Raw genomic sequence first — 26,885 nt, forward strand, 5'->3', positions numbered from 1 at the left:
GAATACTTTCCCAGGGTTAAGGGAGGCAGCTGTGTAAGCAAATGTGTAACTTTTAGAGCCTATCCTACATGCTGAAACAGCCTTCACTCATGTACTACCACTTTTATTATACCCTTCTCTGTGAGGTTCAGCTGAGTAATAAGGAAGGCTGTAAGATGGGACCAGGTATAAGCAGTTGCGGAGGCTATTGATTGACAAGTCAGTCTCCAGTCAGGTCATGCATCTACAAGTGAAACTATCATGAACTTGGCTTTGAGACAGTAGCTACACTTGGCCTCTATTAATTATTCAGGAAAGAAATTCTAATCTTAATACAGCTAAAGGTATAATAATGCATAGCATGATCAAAATGGCCTCAGGAAAATAATTACACAGAATCGTACACAGGTCAAACTGTAGAACACTCAACTTCAATGTAATAGTCAGGAGGTGAAAACCATGAATCAATCAGAGTATGACAGTTAAGGGAATAACACACTAGCTCATCACATTTTTAGGACACAAATGAGCAATACACCAAGAAATTCACGAGTTCAACTTAGCATGAGCAAAATTTAATACTGTTTCACTGAGAGATTATTATAGGGTGCCAATAGCTTTCCAAGTGTTGGAGGGTATCCTGGTCCTTTAAGACCAAACCCTAGATGAATTATCAGGCAATCTCCCAAAGCATACTTCAGGGCTCAGAGCCAAGTATTACCTTGGATGGACAGTGGTGGCATGCCAGCAGAACCCTAAAAACATGTCTTATGTTTGTTGTAGAATTTATTTCAGTGGCAGTCATTCAAATTACATAATACAAAAGTATGTTCCAGTTACGGAGAAAACAGATTACTCAGAAGCAAAATTAACTTCTCAAATGTTTCAGAGAAAGATATCCTAGGCTAGTTAGTAGTACACAAGAGATAGCAACCCCCTGATGGGGTTAAGAGATGGGGCCCTTCTAGGTAGGTGGGAGTGGCCATAATCACATCCTCCTGTGGCGCATGACCATATTGCACTTACTGTGGAGTACACGTGAGCACCACTGGCCAGGCGGTGTGTAGCGATGCGCTGCAGGCACTGCACAATTCGACTGCAGGCTTTTGCTTCCCTCTGTGCCAGCCACAGGACCCGCTCATCAGCCAACATGATGTTGCTTGCCACATCAACCATCACGTCACCAAGCTGTTGAAGAGAAAGGTGAGAGAGAGAAGAGAAAGGTGTTAAAAGCCAGGTCAGGCTGTTGAATATACTCAAAATAAAAAAGTAAATAAATAAAATTTTAAAGAAAATTAAAGAGTGATGGTGGCTTCTGTCTAAATCTGCACTTAAATCACATTAAAGTCCTCAGATATGAACGTCATATTCAATTATGGTCATTTGGTAATATTTAGCTCAAAAGAGTACTTAAGTAGCCACTACATCACTAGTGACAAGCCTGCTGGGCCGAATCTCAGAGGAAAAGAAAGGCAATTAGATTAATTAAGGAGGAGAAGGTGACACGTTGTCACTGAAAGACGTCAGCTCATCATCTAGAAAACCATTATGAACACTTTTTGTGTATTAAGTATCCCTTCCACCTTCTAGAAAGTTCAAAATACCTATCACACCCACCACTCTGAATAGCCAGTGTGGACTATAAGCTCTCAGACATGTACACGTATGACTTCCCCCACTGTGAATGAACTCCTATTATTCATCGAAACTCAAAGGACACCCGAAAGCACAAAGCCATGCAACAGATGATGCTAGGAGGTGCTCACTTCTCTGCTGCTTCTCTCACTCATGTCATTTACTCTGCTGTTATTTCTTCACCTGCACCCTATAGACATCAGCATGAAGCAGTACCAGGAATACTTTCACTTTCTTACTGGTTACTACAGCCAAGTTACCACAGGAAAATGCACTGGAAGCCTAATGGCTAAGGAGACTGAAGTCAAGGGAGTTCTGAAGAGCACCAAATGTTAATGAGAGGGACTTCTTGGCAGAGGATAAGGAAAAATATTCCAGAGGCTGGAGCAGAGCTTTGCAGGCCGGCTGGTCCTCATTCCACAAAGTAAGCATCAAAGGTGTTAAGCTGCAATGCCAAGCCAGAAAGCCAGGGCTGTTTTAGAACATGGCTTTTGATCATCCCAGATGATCCCAGCTAAGACCCTCAACCCTGTTTTGCATCCGATACTCTGCACAGGAAGAATGAAAATGATAGCTATGGAGGTTTAGAAAGAAGTTCAGCCCATCCACCCCACCACAGTCCACTTTACAGAAAACAGGCCAGTGGGAATAACGAGATCCCAGCTCTATGACCATGGGGCAGAGCAATCTCTCTCAGAGAGTATGCCAGTGAACAGACCTCTTGGACCAGGCATTCCCTTTACTGGGAAAAAAGGCAACAGACCTGTATCTTCTCAATGATGAGCACACTAAGTTCCAGGATACCAGGCTCCTAAAAACAAGCCTAGCTCATGGCAAGCACACAACCTATGTTTGCTTCTTTCATTATTTTATTGGTCTTAAAAAAAAATAACCATTTCAATCCCCAAAGTAGGCCTGTTTTCTAAAACATAAAACTTTGTACTATAGGGGAGCCAAAAGAGGGCACTTTATGTTTCAGATTTTTCCCTGCCCTTTAATTCTTTAACTGGAAGAGAAAATGAACCTGATCAAGACATCTAGACTGTATCATTTGGGGAGCTTATCTTAGATTTCTTTGGAGACTACCAATTCATCTAGGTGCTACTTCACTTACAGGACAAGTTCCAAGACTACATAGCATCACCAAATGTCTGTCGTCTGCTCTGACTCATCAACACTGGAAACATTTTACTATGGCCTCTACTGAGGCACCTGACTGCTGCCCCTCCATCTTTGACCCTTTGTCATCTTGAAGCAGCTAAGAGCTGTATTGTATTGCACTTACCACAGAACATCATAGTGGTGCCCTAGTTTTAATTCCCTGCAGTCAGGGAACTAAAATGTGTGTTACTTAAATGTATACTTTAGTCCCTGTACAAGGTTCAGTAGAACTGCCAATGGCTATCAATGGTCATTTACTCCATGGTTCAATGTTTATTAGTGGTATCCACTTACATTATCACTGAATAAACACTGACTGACCGTGATTCTGAGCAGGAATCAAATGTGTCCCATTTTCAGGCTTATAGCACAGAAAGAAAGCAAGCACGGAATTCTTCCCACTGAGATCACTTCAATGGAGGACTAAGCAGAGTAAAAATATTATGGAGAAAAATGAATTATAATCAAAATATTCCATTTCAATGGACTTACACATTCTCTAGGAATGTATCTCCCAAACATAAAGCATTAGCAGGATCAGCTGTCGAAAAATTAGGAACAACTAGGCAGGCACAGAGCTGCACAATTACAAGCGAAGCACTAGGAAGGCTAAGGGGTCAATTCTTTGGGCCCAAGAGTTGGGAAGATCGATCTGGGCAACAGTGTGAGACCTGTGTCAAAATGAAAATGAAGGAAAAGTAAGAAAAAGAGAAAGAGGAGGAGGAGGAGGAAAAAGAAGAAGAAAAGGAGGGGGGAGAGGAGGAAGATGAGGAACAGGAGAAAAAGGAGGAGGTGCAGGGAAAAGGAGGAGGAAATAGAGGAGGGGAGCGGAAGGGAGGGGGAGGGAAGCAGGAGGAGGGTAAGGGGAGCAACAAAGAGAAGGAGCAACAGCAGTCAGCCACCCCCAATTTGTACAATTTCACTCATTTGACTTCATGTGCAACATGGGAATATCCCCATCCTATGCTTTCCTACTAACAGCAGATACTATGGCAGCCAGCATCCTTATTTCTGAGTATATGAAGATAACTACTAACTCTACATGCTCCTTTCTCAGCACCTGTCAACCAGACATTGACAAGAATAGAATGAACTCCATCCTTAAATGCAGATTAAGAATGGCTCTTTTTAGTTGCCTTTTATTATGGCTTGCTATTACTTCAGGACTTTATGCAAAAGTGTAGCAGGCAGTGTGATGGAGTCCTCAGATACACTCAGTGACCACCAGAACTGAACTGTTTTTGGTTATGAAAACTTCAGAGATACTATATACAAAGCATTGATTGCATTTAGGGCAAAACCACAAATATGAGCTATGACAGACTGGCATGATTGCAATGAAATGTGTTTAGTGTTTTGTTTGTTTGTTTGTTTGTTTGTTTTCCCAGACTTAAACACATGAACTTTCTGAGGATCTGGCTCAAGGCCTGCCAGACTTTTCACCCCTCCTGAAAACCTATGATTTGACATGAACAAATAACACCTGTTCTGGCCCTCCAGATAATGCCAGAATCAGACAGGAACTAATGCTAATCACTGTAAAGGAAAAAGAAAAAAAAAACCTAGAAAGAGGTATAGAGCTAACAAGAGTGACTGCTTTAGCTGAGAATGAGCAAGTTTTCTCATTATTCCATACTGATTGTCTAAGAACTCAGGATTTGTCACCAAAATTTTCCCTACAGCAGATAATCACTAAATGCCCCATGCTTCTATGGTTCCGTTACAGAAAGACTTCAGAACCTGTCACAGTGGCAGAAAAAACTAAAATAGATTAGAAAAAATTCCTGAAACCTGACACAAGGAATAAACAAAACTAAACTTCAGCCTGTATTAAAGAAGCATGAAGTTGCTCCTGAGGCTCGTTTCCTGTGGGCCACTCCAGTCACCAAAGGGTCAGAAGGAAAGGGTCCTCTTCATACTCACTCATCACACTGAACTGAGAGGACCAACCGGAAACATGCACGAATGAGCTTTATCAAAGACAAAAACATAGACAAGTCTGATGGCAGTAAAGGACTCAGAGCTAATTCTGAGTATACTACACCGAGTGAGAGAGGGAGAATGTGGGGGGTGGGGAGTGTTTGTGTGTGTGTATGTATATATCTGAATGTACAGAAGCCAGAGCTTAACCACAGGTATTGTTCCTTAGGAACCATCAACCAACTTTTGGCTTGTTTTTCTTTTGAGACAAGCTCTCCATAAGCCTAAAACTTACCAAGTAGGCTAAGCTAGATGGTCTACCAACAAACCCAAACAAGCAAAGGGACTCTAATGCCAAACCAAACCTGCTCTTTCTGAACCTTCTCATCACTGGTCACAGTAATGGCTGGCTTCATCAGAAAAGTTCTTCTAATAAATATAAAATCCATATTGACTAGAGGAACTTACTTATACCCAGGCAGACAACACTGGCTACCTTTCTATGGCCACTAAATATGCCTTTCAGGTATGTCAGGGTGGTATCTACTGATCAGTGGCTATCCTGATACAATGCTCCTGGCTTGGACTGGCTGAAATCAAGCATGATTTTAAGGAGTAAATCACCTTAAGATATATTAGCTCTGTACAGAAGCACAGGGTATACCCACTGCAAGGACCTTGCTGAACATAACTGAGGAATTCCTTTAACAGCCTATCTATCTTAGGTATGTACATCTCAGAGTATCTCTGCATAATTTAATGCATCAGTAATTAACTTAAAACACGGTCCTTAACTCCCATGATTTCTATTTATTACACTAATAAACAGTGAAAGGCAAAACTAGCAGCTCCCAAAGGATCACACAGGATGACCGTCACCACATCACAGGGAAATACATTTATACTTCCAGGATTCAACCACAGGGTCTATCTTTTCTTGATTTCTAATAAGATGACATGACATCTTTTCAGTAAAAACAATAAACTTTACTCAATTAAACAGAAATTGTCAGAAATACCCTCCAAACTAAGTGTTCAGAGAAGTAACTGAAGCCCTTAGGAGTCTTTGACAGGGCATCCTTAGATTGTGATAGCTCTTACAGAGAGAACACACAAAGCTGTAAGGTCGGACCCACAGTACTGTAAAGTAAATACGTTCTGAGATGAGAAAATCACATTTTTCCTGTAAAACCAGACGCAAGGCACATCATCATTTCCTTTGAATTCTTTTACTTGTGTATAGAAACTCTGTAAGCTAAACAGAACCAGTATCATCCTAATTTTAAAAATGAAAAAAGCCCATAGTAACCATTATTTAATAACCCAACAAGAGCCTGCCACCTAAGACGTGGAGGCAAGACTATTCATCACTAGTACCAGGCAACAGTTTGTAACCCATGGTGCCATCTTCCTTTTGTCAAAAAAGGGGTGGGGCTTTATTTATGATTACTGGTGTTTGTGTACACTGTCCAAGTGTGAGTGCATGTCCTAGTGTGTGTGTGTGTGGAGGCAGAGAACAGTTTTCAGGAGCTGTTTCTCCCTCCTTCCACCTTTATATGGGTTCTAGGGATCAACCAGGTGTGCACTGCCAGCATCTCACTGGCCTCCTTGTTGCTCTTTACAAGTTGAGAACTGAAAAGCAGTTCTTTACCTTCGCTCACAGCACAGGAGGGATACATAACATAAAGCCTCAGTGCTCATATTCCAAATGTCACTGTAATTATTCTGCTAACTTGAAGCACTCCATTTTCAGGAAGCAGGAGCAATCATGTGGGCAGCTACCCTGTGATTATCAGCACCAACAGAGGGTAAGCACACCAGTCAGAATCCAAGCAGTTACTCCCAGGGCTAACAAAACTTCCCCTGGGTGGGGGGAGTGGCCCTTGCCAAAAACCAGGGTCCATGAGTTCAGACAACCATGCTGAAACAGTCTCCTGCTCCAGCAAACTTGCCATTCCCTGAGTTCCATTTATATACATACATTATTTTTCCTTCCTTCATTACCTATACCCTATCAAGTAAACACCAAATGGACTAGGGCTTTAATCATAACTTACTAGCAGCATGCAAGATTGGAATATTCTAAAAGAAAAAAAAGGAAAATCCTTAGTTAAATGATGTAGAGAAAGAGGGTATATTTTTTACCTTTTAGCACTGCCAGCAGTGAACTTGTGGGTTCTTCCAAAAAGAAATATATAGACTCTGTCTAACTAGCAACTTCCCTGTGGTTATAGGACAAGGACGAAAGTGAAGGTGGCATACAATTCTGGATCCTGCGTGAGGACTCCCATGACCTGTGTTCAGCTCAGCCGTAGCCTAACTGTGCACTGATCATTTTCAACAGGCTTCAGTTCTTACTTGACCTACATTCTTTCTGCCTGCTTTTAACTCCATCTCAGTTAAGTGGGCGCATCACAGAAGAAAGAATATATCAAGTTTGTAAAGAATTCAAAACCACAACTTACACAAACATCATTTTTGCCTGAAAAATTAAATAAATTTTCTTTTATTTCCTGCTCTGAAATCTGGGATTGTTGGGTTTTCTCCCCCCTAAGGAATGCCATAGTTTTATCATAGTTCTAATGTGTCCTATTTAAATACACACCTTCTCAAAAATCACTCTTTCCTTTAAAAGACACACACAAATCATCTATGTATACGGGTGCCATGTTGTTTCAGACATGCACACAAAAGTTCCTCAGCAGCCCTTCACTTCTGTTACATAAGAAAAGTAATGGGGCAGTTTACAACAAGGTCCAGTTGACTAAACCAATAAGAGGGGAATGTGGCTGTGTAGACAGTGGGAATCCCAGAAGCCACAAGAAGCATCTGGCTAACACACAAGATAGTGGAGGCTGCTTTCTCACTACACCTACCTCCGCTATTCATGGCTCCTCAGTGCTCAAGGGCTAACAGCTCACCTCCATCTCCCAGATACACAGGTCCTCATCACTACTGCCACATAAGCTTCTCAATGGCAAGTTTGGAAATCAAAAAAGTATATGGAGTTCAAATACAGAAAACATCAACCAACTTTAGAAAGAAGCCCTGGGCTCTCTCCCAGTAGAGCTTACCACTGGCTGACACTGCCAGTCCAAACGTAGGAACGTACCTCTTTTGATTTTTCCTCTTTGGTAAATCTTCCAAACTTTTCTATCATTTCAGCCACAAATATAACATCCATTTTGTCAGAAAAGTTGGCCGCCTCCACAGTGTAAGCCAGCAGCTGCCGAGCTGTAGCTACAGCATTTGTAAGATTGAGGGGCATCTATGGAAAAAGGCAGACAAGCACTGTACATAGGAACTAACACTGACATCGTTAACTGTCTTATAAAATCTATCAAGGAATTAAAACCAATAGGCTTCTCAAAAGGTTTTTAAGTTCAAGAAAGTTACATTTTGACAAAAGAAAAAAAAAGCCTAAATTTTTAAGGGGAATAAATTAATCTCAGAAAGAAATAAAGCAATACCTAAAGACACACTAGGTTAACACACAGCTCTATCTACTCTATCCACATTCTACACAAACCTCCCTCCCAGTTGCTCAGGAAAGCTGTTCCCAGTTCTCCAGCTGCAAGTGGTGACTAAAGCAGCAACTCTTATCTAGTTCTGATCTCCATGATTTGGAGCACTGCCAGGAGTGTTTCTCATCTACTGATTTGCTGACTGACACTCTAACGGCAATGACTGACACATAAATGGTAAGCGGGTTCTGGGGAACAGAGAAAACATCTAACACACACACACCACACTCTGGTGAGGGAAGGTTAAAAAGGTACAGAGAAGCAATGAAAATGAGACTCAGCCGAGAATTCTAGGGCCTCTCTGAAAAAAAGGGGTTATGGAAACCCAGATATATCTGGGAGTCTGGCTGGTCAAGCAGTAATGGGAAAAGATGGGTTATTACAGAGCACCTGATCCCAAAGACATGAAAGAGTTTATACGCAACACTCACCCTTTATCTGGCATTTAAAAAAAATACCACCATTTCATTCACAATCCAGGTGAATCAGAATTTCCTATAATTACCTGATTAAACATATACAGAACTCTCGTGACATCATTTGCATACTGGCAGCGAGAATAATCATCGTCTGCCCAAAAGCCACCTCTGTCACATCTGCGCCAAGCTTTCCTTTCATCCTGTGTACTTCCAGGGTAGATTCCACTGCCATGAGTGTTCCGGGTACACTGAAGATACGCTGTGATGCCTGCCAGTGTCCTGGGCCATCTACACAGGCAGAGACAAAATAGTCTAAGAAAACCTAGAATGGCAGAGGTTAACAAGAATGGTGATGGCACAGAAAAGAAAAAAAAAGGATTAAGACATGAATGTGATCAATGTGAAAAGTCACAAAGAAGATAGATCCTGGGAGAGTAAAGATCACCATACTTTTTAAAGTTACTATGGGTGCATTTATTCAGTCTATCACCTGAGAATATTTTGATAGTATAATACAATAAATGAAATGACTTTTTCTGAAAAAAAAAAATCCAACATCTAAATGATGCTACAAATGTTTAAGGAAATTATTTCACAGCCAAGAATAATGAAAACGGGTGCTATATATCATCCTATGGTCCTGTTTAATAAATGTCATTATATCTTTGGAATTATGTAACAAATACGATGTGGGAGAAGATTCTTGCCTAATAAAAACAGAATCTGGCCTTTTGAACAAGGACTAGGAAATATGAAGCGTGAAGATGACATGGCAGATCCTTTAGGTCTATCCTGAGAAAACCCTGTTTGCACAACTGACCCTATCAGTGGCTTCTTGGGAACTGGAGGGGTGAATTCCTGTGATCTGTTTAACTAAGTGTAACCGGCTGTGCCTACACTGCAGGCTTAGCTGAAGATCTGCCTCCCTCCTACAGTCTGTGAGGTTTGGGCAAAGAGCCTAAAAGACCAGCCCTCAATGGCAGCCTTGGTGCTGAGTCTTGAGGGGTGTTCCTGCGCAGAAACACTGCATGATGGCTGTTGGCTGCCCTTTTGATTCTACTGGATGCCCTTTTGATTCTACTGGAGGAATAACTATGTGTGAAGCTTACCCATGAATTCCTCCAGAACCTGCCTATGTCATTTACCTTTAATCTCCAACTATGTCAACAAAGAGATCGTACAGTAAGGTTTCACATAAGAGACTTTGTAGAGAAGTTCTGAATACCTCCATCACAGTATTCAATAGAACTTATTAGTGAAAAGTTACTCTACCAGGAGCCACTCAAACCTGCTGATGCAGCACATCACCTGTCAGAGCTGGAAAAAAGCTTTGGTATTTGAACTCTTACTTCTTGAAGACCGAAAAGGAAGTTGTGCATACTTAATACAAATTATAACTGATGTATAGCAGTGGAACTGCTGAGAGAGATCAATCATATCAAAATATTAACCATGATCAAACACTACATAAACAAATCAAGCAACACTATACCAAACATCATTAATACAGCAGTGCTGATACTCCTTAAGGAGTATCAGATGATAAATAATTCGTTAATCAATTAAGCATGCAAAACACTAAAAAACTGAATGAAAGACAAAACCCAACATAAATGGAAAACATGATTACTTCATAAAAGATGCTGAATGTCACAAAATGAACCAATGTCGCACATTATACTTTTAAGAACTAAAAGTATATGCACAGACAGTGTTCTATGCACATGAACTTACTCACTCGCTTGAAATAATGAATACTGTCTCTGTCTGTCTGTCTGTCTGTCTGCCTCTCTCTCTCTCTCTCTCTCTCTCTGTGAGAGAGACAGAGACAGAGACAGAGACAGAGAGATGGAATAAGGTGAGAGACAGCACTCCTACAGTGTCCCAAACTACAAAGATATATATTAAAATCTTTCTCACTCTAAAATTGTAGAGGCTATAACCAAGAGGTAGCTACCCCCCAACACACACCAGAAACAATGTGAACTTAGAGTTAAATAATCTTTATACATGATTGAAAAGCAATGTATTTCCTTTGTTTACACTAAAAACTCATTACTAAAAGCCTCTAAACACAAGTTGCTGTAACTCATCTATGGAAAGATGATTTACATCAACTTGGAAAGTCATTAACTCTCACAGGTCCTCCTCCATCTAAAAGGATCTTAACTGGTTCAGCAGATCTCACAAGAGCCCTGGAACCCACCAGATCCCAACAGCTGTCTTGGGCTATGAAATGGTGTTCCTTTCCCCAATCCCTTTTGACTCAATTGCCAGAATTACTGAATGGGGCAAGAAAGTAAGTCTATGTGTCTCCCCCAATGACGATGTCTAGAACTAAATGACTTAAGAATAGAAAACCTTTCAAGATTTATCATTAAGAGTCATTGGAAAAAAAAACAAAGAAACATGAGACAGTGTCATCAACTTGCCAGACACTGTTTCCCTAAAGCAGGAGTTTGTAAGACCTGTAGCAAACCATTGGTTAAGGGGGACAAGCAGAGAATGGGGGGAGACATGATCAAGATACACTGCGTGCATGCATTAAAATTTTCAAAACACACCTTTTTTCTAAAATAACTATTCTTTCAGTGACTCTTAAATCAATAGGTATCAAATAAAGTTCAAGTATCTGATTATTTTTCTATGATACTGAAATTATTATTGCAAAGAATATTCCTTAGATACATATCTATGTGTGAATATCCACATATATGTGTATGTATGGATACACATACACACACTCATCTCAATTTTTGTTATTGAGGTTGAGAGACCAATTATTTATCTTTGAGACTATAAAGCTTTGGGACAAACCAGCATTTTCTAGTATGTTTCACATCACTGACCTGAAATCACCTTTGTTGTTCACAACCCTCTCTGGTGGACAGTACTGGGCTGAGCTTTCTAATACCACAATATCAACAGTTCTTGTATTATTCCCACGTTTGGTCTGAACATGACAGCCCCAGTTTCCAGTAGATCCAGCCTGAATATTGGAAATGGTTAGGGCACTGCAGAAAAAAGAAAAAAAAATTTAAAGAGAGAAATATCAGGATCCTAAAAATAAAGTAGAGCCATAGGAGGGGTAGGAACAGAGCACAATGGTTTGTAACACAAAGGAATTCCAGAAGCATGGTGGGACACAGAACAGCCAGCTCACAGGTGGAAAATGGTTTTAAGTCACACCATTTCAAAGACTTTGAATAAAATATTTATGAAATACAGGACTATAATGAAGTGATTTAAAAAGAAATATGTAAGGAGAAGAGGCTGGAGAGATGGCACAGTAGTTGAGAGCACTTGTTCCTCTTGAAGAGGACCAGGTTTAAGTTCTCAACAGCTCACAAACCATTTGTAACTCCCAGTTTCACATGGTCTAATGACCTCTTCTGACCTCCAAGGGTACCACATGCATACAAGGTGCATGAACAACACACACACACACACACACACACACACACACACACACACACACACACACACACACACACAAATAAATAAAAGTATTTAACAGGAAATACTTTGTAGAGAAAGAAGAGAAAGATTATTCTAAAAACAGGTGGATCCGTGGGCAAAAATGCTTGCCAATGTGCTGGGTGACTTTAGTTTGAGACCCACACACAGCAAGAGGGAATCGATTGCTGCAAAAGCCTCCAACTTCTACGTGTACAGCCTGGCATTCACAAAAGAATACATGTGCATACACTAAACAAATGTAACTCTTTAAAAAGATTAGTAAATGACCAATTAATGATTCCTAAAGAAGTGTCTATGTGAAGCTATGTTTCACCTTAGAGCTGAATCTCTCCATAATGGTCAGTAAATCTCATTCTTAGTATGAAATCATAATTCTCTAATATAAACCTATTAATTAAAGAGCAAGTGTCAAAACCTTCAATTAACCCCCTTTCCTCTATATGATCCACCATGCTTTGCCGTTATGTAGAAACAAATGGTAAGATATAATTAGACATAAAGCATGTATCATCTTAATTAACTTATCAAATTATGTCTGGAAGTGAATACACATTTGTGTGGTCTCCTAAGTCACCAAGGGCTGGCTAGCATTCTAATAGACTCTGAGGCACTGTTACATCCAGAATCATCAAAGAAAATGAATATTAGCATTCCTAAGTTAAGAAACAAGTCAACAGTTGTAATCAATATTTTAATGATGAGTGACATAAAAAGCAAAATTCTTTATTAAATAATCATTAAATCCAAAGCTATTCTATGCTGTGCAGCTATAATGAATTAGGACGAAATACAAAGTATGGCCCCTAAGTAATCCAGGTTTCAAGCTCAGCTCAAGAGCCTCACTATGTAACTCCTTTACTATGTGCCTAGTCCTCAAAAAGAAAAATATCTGGTAGTTCCAAGTAGTAAGATAAATGTCAAAACTGAGTCTCTATTCAACCATAGGGGTACACACCTGTAATCTTAACATGGAGGACCTAACACAGGAGGATCACAAGGCCAACGTAAGCTCATAAAACAACAAAATATACTGTATGTTTACATTCTAATAAATTACTAGCCTAGCCATTTGAAAGATATAGCTTTAAAAATTACCAAAAAATAAAATTTTTACCTAAATACAGTGATTCCACATGAGATGTGACTGCCTGCTAGCCACCATGGAAACAATCTGAGTTCAGAATCTTCTCAGGCAAAGAACACCTTTTTCTTCCAGGTTTTTGACTCATTTGGACCACCACATCGGCCTAAAGTTGCACACCTCAAAATATGGTACCATCAAAAGAAGCATGACATGCTTCGATGGGGACACTGTACAGTGCTAGCAGCCATGTGGTGTCCAACCAATGTCACTGCCTCAGAGGATTAATGTGGGTCCCAGTGTTGGTGGTACCCTTCTGGGAACCATGGGTCCTCATATACTATGCCATTATTTTTTTGTGGATAACTTTTAACAATGCTTTCAATGTCTAAAAGCATCCACTGGAACCAAAGTCCCAGGTATCACCCAGACAGCAGATCTAGAGACAAGGGATACAAGAAAAAAGCAGCTTGAGTGTCATCTTGTAAGAAAACAATCACTAAGTTTTATAAATAAAGGATGGACGACATCAAGAGACCTACAAGGGATCAATAAGCTTCAACCTCACCTACTTCAACAACCACGAGTTTCCTTTCACTACACATTCTGGGGTGAACTCTGGTTGATGAAGTCTCCATCTTCATATGAAAGACTGTCATGTCAGTCAAATGTTTCTACCAAGAAAAATGTTAGGCCAAGTTGCTTTTCTTAGAATTAATGTTTTGTACTGCTGTAAAAGAGTTATATATACTTTAAACATGACTTCAGAAACAGATTTATAAAGTAAATCCACTTTAGTCATACAACTTAGACTTTTAAATTAACCAAAGCTCTCTGTATAAAGACAAATCTATTATTTTTAAAGTTTTGTTATTGTATTGTGTCAATTATTACCTATTTATACAATAAACTCCCTAAGAGTTCGTAACTAGATGAGTTTTGACATATGTATATGCCTGTGTAATTATCACCACAGTAAAGACAGTATAACAATGAATACATCATTCCTTACAATTAACAGCACCCCTAATAAGGAGTTCAGCTGCTGAGGCCAAACCCACATTAAATCATTCTTCCTGCAGTCGGCAGTCGGCAGCTCTGAACACATTAATGAAATGTTGAGTATGTGGAAACTGTACTGGGATGCATAAAGAGTGATCAAAAGCAGGCAGAAACTAAAGACAATTTGATGTAGGAAGAAGGGATTGGCAATGGGAAATAACTTGAGCACTCTTAAATGGCTTTGGCCCAAGGCTCTACTAAATTGTAAATATACAAATTTTGGAGCTTGAAAAATTAGAAGACAAGAGTTAGGAAAGTAAAAGTCCAGATGCCTTACACAGAGAATGTATTCAAGGACTGTGGACAGAGCTCGGGGCAGAGCATTTCCCTAAGCACATAGTAAGCCATGGGTTTACCCTAGTGCCACCTGCACTAAACACACACATATTTCAGTTGCCACCTACCAGAGACAGAAAGCTAGGTTAGCCAAGCTAACTACCTAGCCAAACAAAACTTAGTTCTCCTAAGAGGAATACAACAGAACCCAGAAGAATCGAGTTGTAAAATAGTTTCCATGATGAGACTGTAAATATTTTAGATTCTGAGAGCTAAGAAGTAACACAAACATGATATTTCATAAATGCTTATATAACCATTTGAAATGTGACTGCTGAAAATGTCAATTCTCAGTGGGCCAGAGTTAGCTGACAATTTAAATGCTCTGTCACTATTTCCTTCATCAAACACTTATAATAAAGTCAGGGATTTAACCCAACATGATTACTGTGCACATATTCTTAAAGAATAAAGCCATATTTAAAAGAAAAGTAGTCAGGAGTGATCATTCCCCTCAGATACCGGAGCTGGAGAGCAAGGGTGTAAAAGCATCTATTCTAAACATGAGAAGACAGAAACTGCTTTTCCTTTTATGCTTCTAGCAAAGTGGTACTGGTTTTCAAAAAAGAAACTGTAAAATAGAGAACTGATCCCTAAATTCCCTGAGTTGATTTTCAGTTTGAAGAATCCTTACTTTCTCAGCAAGTTTCTCACAGCAACCTTGCCTTGGCAGTGCAAACTGCAGCTTACTCTAGCAAAAATTCCAGCCAAACTCTAGGCAGGCAAGGAAGCAGTGAGCAAGGCAAGGGGAGAGGAGACACACTACCAGTACCCTGAGAGTGACAGGACATACATTTTAAAGCTGTTTTTATACTTTATAGAGTTCATTCAAGACTAACCAGGCACAAGGCTGACAGTTCAGAATTATACTCTTACACTAACAAGCAGGTGGGGAGATAAAGTATCTTAAAAACACAGCCATTAATCAGGAAACAAAATAGAGAAAGTGTGGTGATTCCTAAAAGAGAAATAAAAGTTTAGTAGCAGAAATGGTTAGCAATTAGGTTTGGCACTAAAAGTTTACATTTTCCTCTTAAAACTTTAAAGAAAAAGACTTTAAGTGTCTCCTTTTTATATTCAGCTTTTTCTTCCAAAACTGGATGAGGAGATGGTTAATTAACTTCCAGCTATGCACTGCAACTCACAAAGGGCAACACACTCAGGGAAACTGTACCTGGCAATCAAGGAGCAGTTGTGAATCATGTTTTTCTCCACAAAAATTCCTTGAGACTCATCGGTCTCAACGATGCGCCCATCCTGATACCACAGCACTTGCATGTCCTGGTCTATGTACGAAGCCATGCACTGGAAAGGAAGACTGTCTCCTTCAAAAACAACCTGGCGATGAGATGGAGTCATGTAGAAGGATGGCAGTTCAAGGGGGGGATCTAGAGACAGAGAAACAAAGAACTGAGTGAACAAAAGCCAAACAAAGCATTTCATTTGCTACAATCCTTAGCTACAGATATTCTGTGGAAATTGGTAAAAACAGAAACACACACATTCCTCAGGACCTACATTCTAATGCTAGTACCAATGTAACTGGTGAATCAAGTCATAGCTTTGTTCGCCCAGCCTCCCAGCTCATGTCCAGAAAACTTGGTGCCCTGTGTGGCAATGCACGAGACGATGAGTTTACCCCCCCCCCCCAAGGGTATTATTAAAACACTAGGGGTACTGCCCTTGGTCTCCGGGGCTGAGTCTTTGAGTATGAACTGGTGGTATAGCAGCCAGATCCCCACTCCTAACCAGATGGCTTCCTGTCTTGAGATGTCATCTCCTATTTCTACACATACTCCCATCATGATGCCATTAATCATGAGGCCTTCATTGGAGGCCAAAACACTACAGAAGCATGATCTTGACCCTCAATCCAAAACTGAACTAGTAAATGTTTCTCTCTTATCTAGAATGCTATTCAGCTTTGCACATTTTGTTATAACAAAAACAAAGTAACACAAATAGGTCATGGATGAGAAGAAAGTGGACAATGAAACCATCAGACATTTATTTCTGGTATTCAGAAGTCTTCCTTTCCAAGGATGGCCTAACACAGACAAAAACAAAAGCCAAGGAAGAGACCAAATCATAAAGCACTGAGACCTAGAGACTGGAACTACAGAAAAACAAATGTTGGTGATATCATTTTAAGACACATTTTGAAGATTTCCATGAATTACAATGCTTTCTTATGGTTATAAAATTATGCATATAGTGAAAAACTTTAAAACACTTAAAGAAAAGTCATTCAAAAAACTCCTATTTCAATCACTGTTTAAAAGATTGTATTTCCTTCCAGTGTCAGAAAAAGGGAAAGATTTTACATATATATGTAAAAAACAGTATACAAATACCACTGATTCATTAAAAAGACTTTAAAATATTTAGTTCATTTATCTAACACAATTCTGTTGTCAGCAACAGTATGCAGAAATCAAAATTTAAAATATGCAAAAATATATACAAAGAAATTAATCACGGTTATTTATGGAGTGGGAAATTATTAACAAGCTAAAAATGCAGCAACAAGAAAGCTGTTACATTATAGCCACAGCTACATAATGCACCAGTGGGATCTATTTTATACAAAGACGTAAGTTTACATTATTTTAACTTTCAGAAAGTTATCTTTAGAAATATGATGGCATTTGTTTGACAGAACACAGGAAGTAGTGCAGAAGCAAAACATTAAGCTCTCAACATGAGCCATCCCTGAGTAACATGAAAGCAGATATGTAGCTTGTTCTCTTTGTGCTTTTTTGCTTCATATCTGGTCTTAATTTTCATTCAGAGAACATACCTTGCTTATAAATTAACAATACTATGGGTAATAAAGAGAAAGGGGAGAAAGACAAAAAAAAAAAAAAAGAAAAGAAAAGAAAAGAAAATAAGTCTTTGTCACCATGTAAGATTTGGGGCGGTGGTGGTTTGCACACCTTTAATCCCAGCACTCGGGAAGCAGAGGCAGGCGGATCTCTGTGAATTTGAGTCCAGCCTGGTCTACAAGAGCTAGTTCCAGGATCCAAAGCCACAGGGAAACCCTGTCTCAAAACCAAAAAAAAAAAAAAAAAAAAAAAAAAGAAAAAAAAAGAAAGACAAGATCTTTTATTTCATGTCCATCATGTGTCACTTTCAGTTCCTATGGTGCATTTTATCATTTTATATATCATAATTGCGCTTTCTCTCATGTCTGCAGAAATTTCCAAAGATCATGTTTTCTCAATAACTGCATGCTACATACTGAATGGATGTGCCCAAAATCATTCAACCATTTCTCTATTATTATGAACTTCAGCATACACTTATACATAAAGTGATCAATTCCTTTGAATTATCTCTAAGATATAAAATTCTTTTATCTTAACTATGTATCAATCCATTATGAACAGACACATACATACTGATGAACTTTAGTTCAAAGGTCATATTCGGCTAAGCCTGTGACTTAGTGGCAAGACACTGGCCTAGTATGTGTAAGGCTGAGTTTGATTCCCAGCACAGCAAAAGTGCAAACTACAAACAACAAACCACACCACAAAGGCTATTATGGAACCCCATCCCTAGCAATGAGCAGTGGGAGAGCATCCTGTACCTGTATTGCTCTCCATGAGTTCTCCATTTGCCTACTGAAGAATACATGAACACTGTTAGTCTCTGAAACAGGTTCTCACGAAGCAAGCTGTTCGGAACCAAGAACTCTAGAGGTCAATGAAAGAAATGTTTTCTAACCTGGCTAGCCTAACCACTGGTTTACACTGAGTATTATTAAATTCTTCAAGATTAATTGTGCTGAGATTCTGTCAAAAGAACTTCAGAGTCTGTCAAGAGAAACATGGCAGCAAATCAAAACATGGTAAATGCTCCTCAGTTTGGTTTCTCCCTTACCGCATGTTAAGAGCTCCTGCTTCACCCCTGTGACTGGCTGGGCCTGCAGTGACTTAGGATAAACACACCTGGTGTCCCGCACAGTGATGTTCCTCTCCTTTACCCAACGATGCATCCACAGTATGTTACAGTCACACAGAAGGTACTCAGTCTGAAATTCTCTGTAACACACAAGTCAGAAGAACAGTGAAGTGAGCAGCATCATGAAGCAGCTGTACTGGTTCCTTTCTGTTGTAACAGTTGACCTTTTTGTCATAAAGCACAAGGCACAGATGGTCAACTAGTTATAGGCCTTTTCCAACGCCCTGTCATTCAGAGTGCTGGATCCCACCAACACCTCCCATGATCCTGGGATTACTTCTGATCAAAGGTGACTTAAATTAACAGAACAAAATACTTGTCTGGCATCCTGCTTATCCTTCTTCTATGCACCAACTCTCCAAATCCTGGGGTCCTTCTTCTGACCAGGTCCTAACCCATCCTATCAAGTCTTTACCTTTTACTGGAAAGCACTTGATAATAATTTGGGGTCTTGAAGCCTTCCCAAATTTTACAACATCACTGCCATGTTCTTGGCCTAAATGCTGCCACTTCTACTGCTGATTTTGGGGATAGGGTGTCAACATATACTAAAAAAAGAGTTCCCTAGAAAATGACTCAAACTAATAAATTATATATAATGATGTGATAGACAATTTAATGTGATTCTAACAGAAATCAGTATAATCTGAAAATATAGTTAATTTTCAAACATGTTCCTTTGTAACCTTGAGATAAACAACAGTCTATGTCATTACAGAGAACTGTGTGAATTTGATCTTACACGGAGGGACTTCTCAATAATCACTCCTAGGAATATCAGTAACAAGCTGGGGATTTAATGTGGAGCAGAAATGATGGGACAGAATTAAATCCTTATCGTATAAAGTTGTCCCAGAAGGAATTTTTCAGAAGGAAGAATGGGCTATAATTAGGCATTTAATTAGTCAACAACAAAAACTTCTGGATCTGAAAATTAAGTCACAATAAACAACTGCCACCAGTTTATTCATTCTGACTACAGTTGGGAGGGACACAATCTGAGGAGACAGCATCTCAATTTGAAGTATCTCCCTGAGATTTACCTCATGCGCTTCAGGTAAGACACTGGCTCCCGCAAAAGCATTCATTTTTAAAATCTGTGAGACATTTCTCATGAAATCTCTCATAAGCCACAAAACCACTGTTTGCTCGTTGTTTTTTTTCAACACTGAATATAAACTAAATACAACAAAGAATTCTTACTTACAAAGACCGCAATGAGCCAAGATAATCAAAAGTTCCTTGAGACAGCGAAGTAAACAAATTCCCTGAAAGATTTCTAAGGGGAAAGAGAAAACAGGTTCACTTTATAAAATAATTAGCAACAATTGTCTCAAATATCCAAAGATCAGAACAAAATGTAATGAAGAATTCATGGAAGTTGCTTGAATTCTTACACAGAAGAGGGGATGTGTAAAAGCCTCCATGAGGCTGGAGGGCAGTGGTCCTCAATCTACACAATGTTCTAGACAAAAGCTTCAGAAACACCTTAATGCTAAATAAGTATCAAGGAAACCAAACATTCCATATGGATTCCCCACTAGAATGCCTGCTCAAATGTTCACTTGGGGTCATTCAGGAAAACAACAAATAGACATTGAAAGAGCAGCCTTCATGGTCAGCAGTAACTAACCACACACCAAGACTGAGCAGATGTGAGCAGGGTTAAGTATGTCCTGGGGCTGGGAGGACTCTCAGTGTACAGGGCAACTATGGCCTTGCACAAATTATGTCACCTCTCTTGGTCCACTCCCAGTCAAACGCTGTGCAGTGTAAACCCTTCAGCATGCTGTATGATTAAACTCAACAGTAGTAGTATTATAGTGTGAAACGGGCTAAGAGCAACAGAAAAACTACTAAAGTATCTTCCATGCCTGATTATATGCTCAGGAACTAGAGTAAAAAAGGAACAGTGTGTCTTATTTGAGGTAGTGCTTCTAACAGGTAGGGGTAGAAAACAGGTACCCCAGGTTTCTTTAACCTTTATTCTTTCTTTTTTTTAATACAAGGTATTTCCATGCATAGAAAAGTATTTTATTTAAAATTTTGACAAGTTAAGGATATAGCAGACAGGTAAAAAGAGCAATATGATATTAACTTGTATTGTTGTAATCTCCAAGTTAAATATCACTCTATCATTAAAAAAGAAAGAAAATGGGTATTCAATAGTGGTGGTAAATGTTCAGGAAAGACAGCACATGCTCCTGTGGTTTCTAACACTAAAAGAAGCATGGAGCTCTCTGGAGAAACTGGCAGCATCATTCCAACACCACAAGATCTATTCTACTGTGCACCAAAGTTTAAGAGTTTCTGAAAAGGAGAGGTGTGGCAGAGCAGAACACAGAAAGGGGCACAGGACAGAAGTGTGGGAGTTGTGAATGGGCCAAGCTCTCCTGTAAGGAATGGGCAGAATCCCTCAGTGTGGCAGGGAGTGCCACTTGGGGACAGAGGGCAGAGAATGGTGGGGTGGGGATGGGGTCATACCTATGCAATGGGTTGGGGCTGGGGGAGGGGGGTTTGGGGATGGAGCCCTGCTATCACACAAGCGCTAACACTCAGAATCAGTACACAATGGTCTCCAGGGTGATCACAGGACTGACGTGGTGGGATAATGTATTATAAATCTTTAATCTGAAAATCTGAAATCCAACACACACCAAAATATTTGAGCTCCATGACAACAGCACGGAAAATTTTATAGCATGAGACTTGTGTTTTATGTAACTGAGTGTTTAAAATATTGTGTAAGATTATCTCCAAGCTCTGATTATGGGGTAATTATGAAAGAGAAAGAATTTCGCATTTACATTTGGGTCTCACCTGCAGAGTATCTCCTTGTACATTTGAGATCTCCTCAAGTCGGAAGCACTCTGATCCTAAGCATGTTTGGCAAAGGATTCTCAACCCATCTTCTATTCTGAGGACACTACATCTCATGACCCAGTAGTGAGCTTCCTGTCCCTGTGGTGCCTACAAGACCTACAAGTGCTACATACCACTGATGTTCAGACTCTTGGGTACCTACTGGTTCAAATACCTTGTATTTTAATAGAGTAGAAAAGGTACTTACAGCCGAACTAGATTAGTGAGTCCTCGAAATATGTCTGCGTTCAGACAACCTATTCGGTTGTTTGTCAGGTCCCTAAGGGAAGAGGGAGGAGATGACTTTATTTAGTTCTCTTAATTAATACAGGTCTGACAGATTCAGATTCAGGTCAAGAACATAAAATCCTTCTTTTCTGCATCCTCCCTCAAATGAGATACAAACAGCACTCCAGAAAATGGTTCTTGGTTTACCTTCCTTCTGGCACACACAGACAAGATGTCATTTAGTTATGCTTCAACCACTTACTCTCTGAAATTATTGAAGATAAAGCAAGAGCAGTAAAATGAGACTCGCTCTATCTTACTATGTGCTAGAACTCCTGAGACGCCCTACAGTGTCAGTCAAGGGAGAGGGCTCGAGGACTTAGCCCAACCATCAAATTGCATTTGCAACATGACTTTTATAACTCCATCCTTTAGACACTACATTTGAGGGGGAGAAACACTACTATAGCTTTAACCTTACAAGTTGGTCATTTACTCTCAGGCCAAATGATTTTTAACAACATCTAGATAACAGCCCATTATTCCAGTCTGCTCTAATGTCTAACAGTTCCTAGCAACTGTCACCCTCTAAATATTTTCTTCTTACAAATCTATACTGCCCTCCTTTTTATTTATGCATAATTATTCACTATTATTTATGACAATGGGGAAGAGCAAGCAGGAACACAAGACACACAAGTGACACAGCATGCCTATGGAGGTTGACTGACAACTTTTGGGAGTTGGTTCTCTCCTTCCACCCTGTGTCCATGGACTGAACTCATGGAAGTCTTGCTGACAAGTGCTTTGCCTATGGAGCCCTCTCACTGGCCCTGTGAAATTCTATCGAATACATTAATTGCTTCTTTACTTTCTCACTGTAATTCTCACGTGGAACAAGGGACACACGGTTTACATTTAACCAAGGTTGCAGTGAAAACTACATTGGAAGGCAACTTCAGACTTTCACTTCGAATGCCAAGCCTTTCATCTTTGTTCATTGGTGGACTTTACTAACTTCAGGAAAAAAAAAAAAAAAAACCTATGATGAATCGTTCCTTTTATAAGTTGTTACATTTTGAGTAATTCAATCCACTTACAATATTAACAGAGGAACTAAAGAACTTCTCTAAACCAAAATCACTAATGTCCACATGATTTTGTGACATAGAGAAATGCATCCTTTGTTACATTCTGAATAACACTGTAAAATAGAGACGGGATAGAGTGCTCATTTCCAAACAAAAGCTGCTGAATTCCAAACTGTGCACTTGGTCACAGCACAAAGCATGCATTTGACTATAAATTCTAAGCACAGGGCATTTGACCTGGGTACCTCCTCACTGAATTTGGCCCTTCCACATCTGAAAGCCACCCTGAGCAAAACAGGATGTTTTAGCTCTGGTTTCCCTCTCTTATGGCTCAAATAACCTTAAGCCACACAAAACTTGCTCTTGGCTTGTGTAGCTCAAGCTCCTTACGATTTTAAAGCCAAGCATTTAATCATGTGGGATTTTTTTTAAAGTGGATTTTCCTTTTATTTCTAGGTTTTACAGTTTAAGAAAATGAGGCATCATCTAGTGGGCTGTTGCTTGAACAGCATGTTTTGGTCCTATTCATCCTCCTAGCTCACGTCCTCTGAGCTTTAAGTGATATAATTACACTGACTCTTTGGGAAACAATTCCATTATAGCCATACCTACTTAAATGGAATTTAGGTATTGATAATGAGTTTTCATTTGGATTGAGAATCAGCTTACATTCCTTGATAAAGCAAAGAAGAAAGTGAATGGGTTTGAGTTTCAACTATTCCTGGTAGTTTATCTTTCAAAAGCTACTTAATCTTCCTGACTCCAATTATCTATAACTACAGACAAAAGCATGGACACTGACAAAACACGTTGTGTGGCCACTGAAATGAATGACCTAAAGCTTTGCAAGAAATTGAGTCTGGGTCTATAAAAAACTAGCAACCATTAACTACTAACTACATGGCTATCTTTACATCCCACTAAGTCTACACATAGGAATCCTTCAGCTTGCAAGCTGTATGCCACAAGCTCAATTACCAGTCAGCTGTTTGGAATTAAGAATGTATTTTCTGGCAGGAAGAACACTGTAAATGGCAATTACCTTCCAAGGCAGGAACACCAGAAGAGCACTTACTGTGCAATGCAATGCAATGCAAACAGGCTAAGGCAAAACCCAGCACAATTACCAGTAATTAAGTTAAATGCTACTGAACAAGATTATTAAACTTTTAGATGGCAGTACTTGAGACATTATTTAGGATAAGGAACTAAAGCAAGACCCAAAGGTTTTCTGAGGCACCTTCAAACACTCAAACTGTCTTTTACTGACAGTCTAGTTCCTTTGGCCTATATCTTGGCATGGAGGTGTGATAAGCATTGACTTTTCTTCTTCCCAAACAGCTGCGAAGACAGTGGTGTGGACCATATAGGAAACAGATAACAAATAATGATCAAAGAAGAAAAAAGTTGGAGAGGAAAACATTATGGATTGTTAGGACTAGTTACTGAGAGGGATGATTAAAACAAATTTGGTCCCAGCTCCAGAGTTCCAGACAGGACAGGGTTTTTTCATTAATTCTTCATTTAATTGACTGTGTACAGCCCCAGAATCTGTTTCCTTCATCCTACTTCTTCTCTAAAAATTAGTATCATGCCTTCTTGAAAAGGTTCAGTAAGCCAGAGTAATAAGTTGCTGTCTGGCGGCCATTCCCTCCCTACTCTTTGACCACAGTGTATAACACACACAAGTTAACAAATCTAATTTTCTCTCTTTGGTCTGTCTTTTATCATAAAAGTCCAGATCAAGCACCGAGGTCAGTCCTCCTCCTTTCCACCTTCTCACTCACATAGAGTCTGTGAGTTGTTCCAGAAGTGGGAGTGTGGAAGCAGCCAGTGCCCAGCAGTTGTCTTTACAAAAAACAGAGTGGAGGATGATCTACGTGTCTTTAGTGCAGTCACTTTCCAAGTGTGAGAAACCAGCAGGAGGTTAGCTTTCAGAGTAATAAAACCAACTCTTTAGGCTTTGAAGTAAAACACCCAAGGAAATGGCAAGCCATTATATCATTAATGGAAAGCCTGAATTTCTGGAATTCAAAAGATGTACAGTTTGACTGGAGTCATGGCTTGAGGATTGTCGCTACAGTAGTTATAGCTACAGAGCTGACATGATAATGAGTTTGTTAGTGTAAGAGAGGCACCCAAAGCATACTGATAGAACACTAAATCCTCTCTGTTCCGTCAGAGACCTGGCCAGATGAGCCTCTTTTGTCAAGCTGGAATTCACTGCTAGCTACAGAAGGAATGAATGGTTCAGACTCCCAAGCAAGCAATTCAAAACTCACAATCTCTTCAGCGATGACAGTCCCCAAAAGGCACCCGGGGCTATCCTGCTAATAAGGTTGTTCCGGAGGTCCCTGGGAAAGGTAAAGTAAGAGTCAATGGCCAATGCTTTGCAATATTTCAGCATACTTCACTTACCTGCCACAGACACAGCCACGAGTATGGGAGAAAACACAGCAAAGGAGGTTAAGGCAGTGAGTGCTAGTATGAATTCAAATTTGAGAAATCAGACATCAAATCTTTTGTCTTCATCAACAAAAGCAGATGTCATAAGTGGTACAGGGTCCTAACTACTCAGAGTGCCATCAGTTCCCACCAGATATATTTCTTTTGTTCTTTCCTTATGTGTGGAATGCATTGTTTGTAAGCATGCTTGCAGACATGGGGGTGCATGTGCAAGTGCATGCGTGCATGCATGTGTAAGCCCAAGGTTGATGTCAGGAATCAGCCATCCTCAATAACACCTCCTCCTGGCTCACTAAGGAAGGGCCTTCTGAATCAATCCCAATGCTTGCTGGTGGCTTGTCCTCTATTCAGCTTACCTGGGGATCTCCTGTCTCAGCCTCCCTAGACTGGAATCACAGGCAGGCTGTCATGCCTACAGGCATACATATGGATTATAATCCGGGTGAACCAAACGATGATCCTCCCACTTACAAAACCACATTTTAAGCACTAAGTCAGCTTGCCAGGACCACACACCCATTATGTCTGTAATTTCTTCCTCAGCAAGCTATACTTTGGTTATTAAGCACCTCGGTGGTTGTGCTTATCACAAACATCATTAAATTGAATTTTTCCAAAAAACATCTTTAAAATTTGTACTGTGAATTTCATGTGATTTGTTTTCTTTTCCCTCTCTGGGACTCTATATTGAAATTCTCCATAAAGTGAGGTTATAAATAAACACATTATAAAGCACAATACATAGCCCAAAGCACAGACAGAGGAGGCCTGTATCTCCTGTCATTTTATTTTATTCTCCTTCTCAAGCAGTCAGACATTTCCATGCCAGTACTCAACCACAGCAGGGCAGCAGTGAGTTTCACAGTTATGTCTCCCTACCCACGAGAGGCTCAGGCCTTTGAAGTCAATCCTCTGAAGTCACTCTGCAGCAAGGCCAGTACTTCCATCAATCTCCTAATACCAGTAGGTGGCCCACCCAGATGCCCTAAGTAAGCTTGTATGTCAGGACCAACTCCGAGCCTTGTCCACTGAATTGGTGTCCTCTAGTCATCTGTCAGCAAGATGGATGGCAACAAACAAACAGAAAATCCTTAAGCTGCTCTTCTCCCCAAGTCTGTCTCTAATGATAGCAACCTTGCCCCTACATAGCCACTCTTGAATGTCCAGTGCCACTTCTTGTCACACATGGCTTGGCCACACACACACTGATGGCCGACAACAGAGATGTGCAGGTAAATTTCACCAAGCCGGGACAGGTAACTCTGGATTCCAAAGTCCCCTCCAATTCAACTGGGATAATGCAAAAGGGCAGTCCTGGAAACAGATCCTGAACTTTCACAATACCTTGTCCTACAACATGGACGTAACCTGCACCATGGGTATCTAAGAACTATGGTTCTACCAAGGACAATCAAACCTATGCTCGGGAAGTCTCTTAGATTCTTCTGGAAGCCTTGTCAAATCCACTGCAGCTCAGAAATCACCAGGACCCCTTCACTACTCATGTTTAAGAAAAGACTCTGAAGCATAAGTCTTACTAAGTTGAGCACAGAGTCCTGGGTTTTCGCCCATCCCTTCTGAGAGGCACATTCCACATTACTGCTCTCCCAGCTAATGAAAACTAACTGCTGTGCAGCCTGACTCACACATCCTTTTCTATTTTTCTTTTCTGTCT

The 26,885-nt window shown here is 40.0% G+C and overlaps 1 protein-coding gene across 1 annotated transcript in view; it reads right to left on the minus strand.

Moving 5' to 3' along the window:
• The window catches only part of Adgra3 (adhesion G protein-coupled receptor A3), a 103,427-nt gene that overhangs the window by 37,702 nt on the left and 38,840 nt on the right, over window positions 1-26,885 (minus strand). The window contains exons 3-11 of the mRNA XM_027386973.2: window positions 25,027-25,098; window positions 21,634-21,705; window positions 19,771-19,842; window positions 18,483-18,643; window positions 15,772-15,985; window positions 11,488-11,652; window positions 8,725-8,926; window positions 7,808-7,963; window positions 1,006-1,167 (exon numbers count right to left, since the gene is read on the minus strand). Coding sequence (XP_027242774.1) covers window positions 1,006-1,167; window positions 7,808-7,963; window positions 8,725-8,926; window positions 11,488-11,652; window positions 15,772-15,985; window positions 18,483-18,643; window positions 19,771-19,842; window positions 21,634-21,705; window positions 25,027-25,098 — 1,276 coding nt within the window. The remainder of the gene's footprint in view (window positions 1-1,005; window positions 1,168-7,807; window positions 7,964-8,724; window positions 8,927-11,487; window positions 11,653-15,771; window positions 15,986-18,482; window positions 18,644-19,770; window positions 19,843-21,633; window positions 21,706-25,026; window positions 25,099-26,885) is intronic.

The sequence above is a fragment of the Cricetulus griseus genome, assembly GCF_003668045.3.
Source record: "Cricetulus griseus strain 17A/GY chromosome 1 unlocalized genomic scaffold, alternate assembly CriGri-PICRH-1.0 chr1_1, whole genome shotgun sequence".
Lineage (NCBI taxonomy): Eukaryota > Metazoa > Chordata > Mammalia > Rodentia > Cricetidae > Cricetulus > Cricetulus griseus.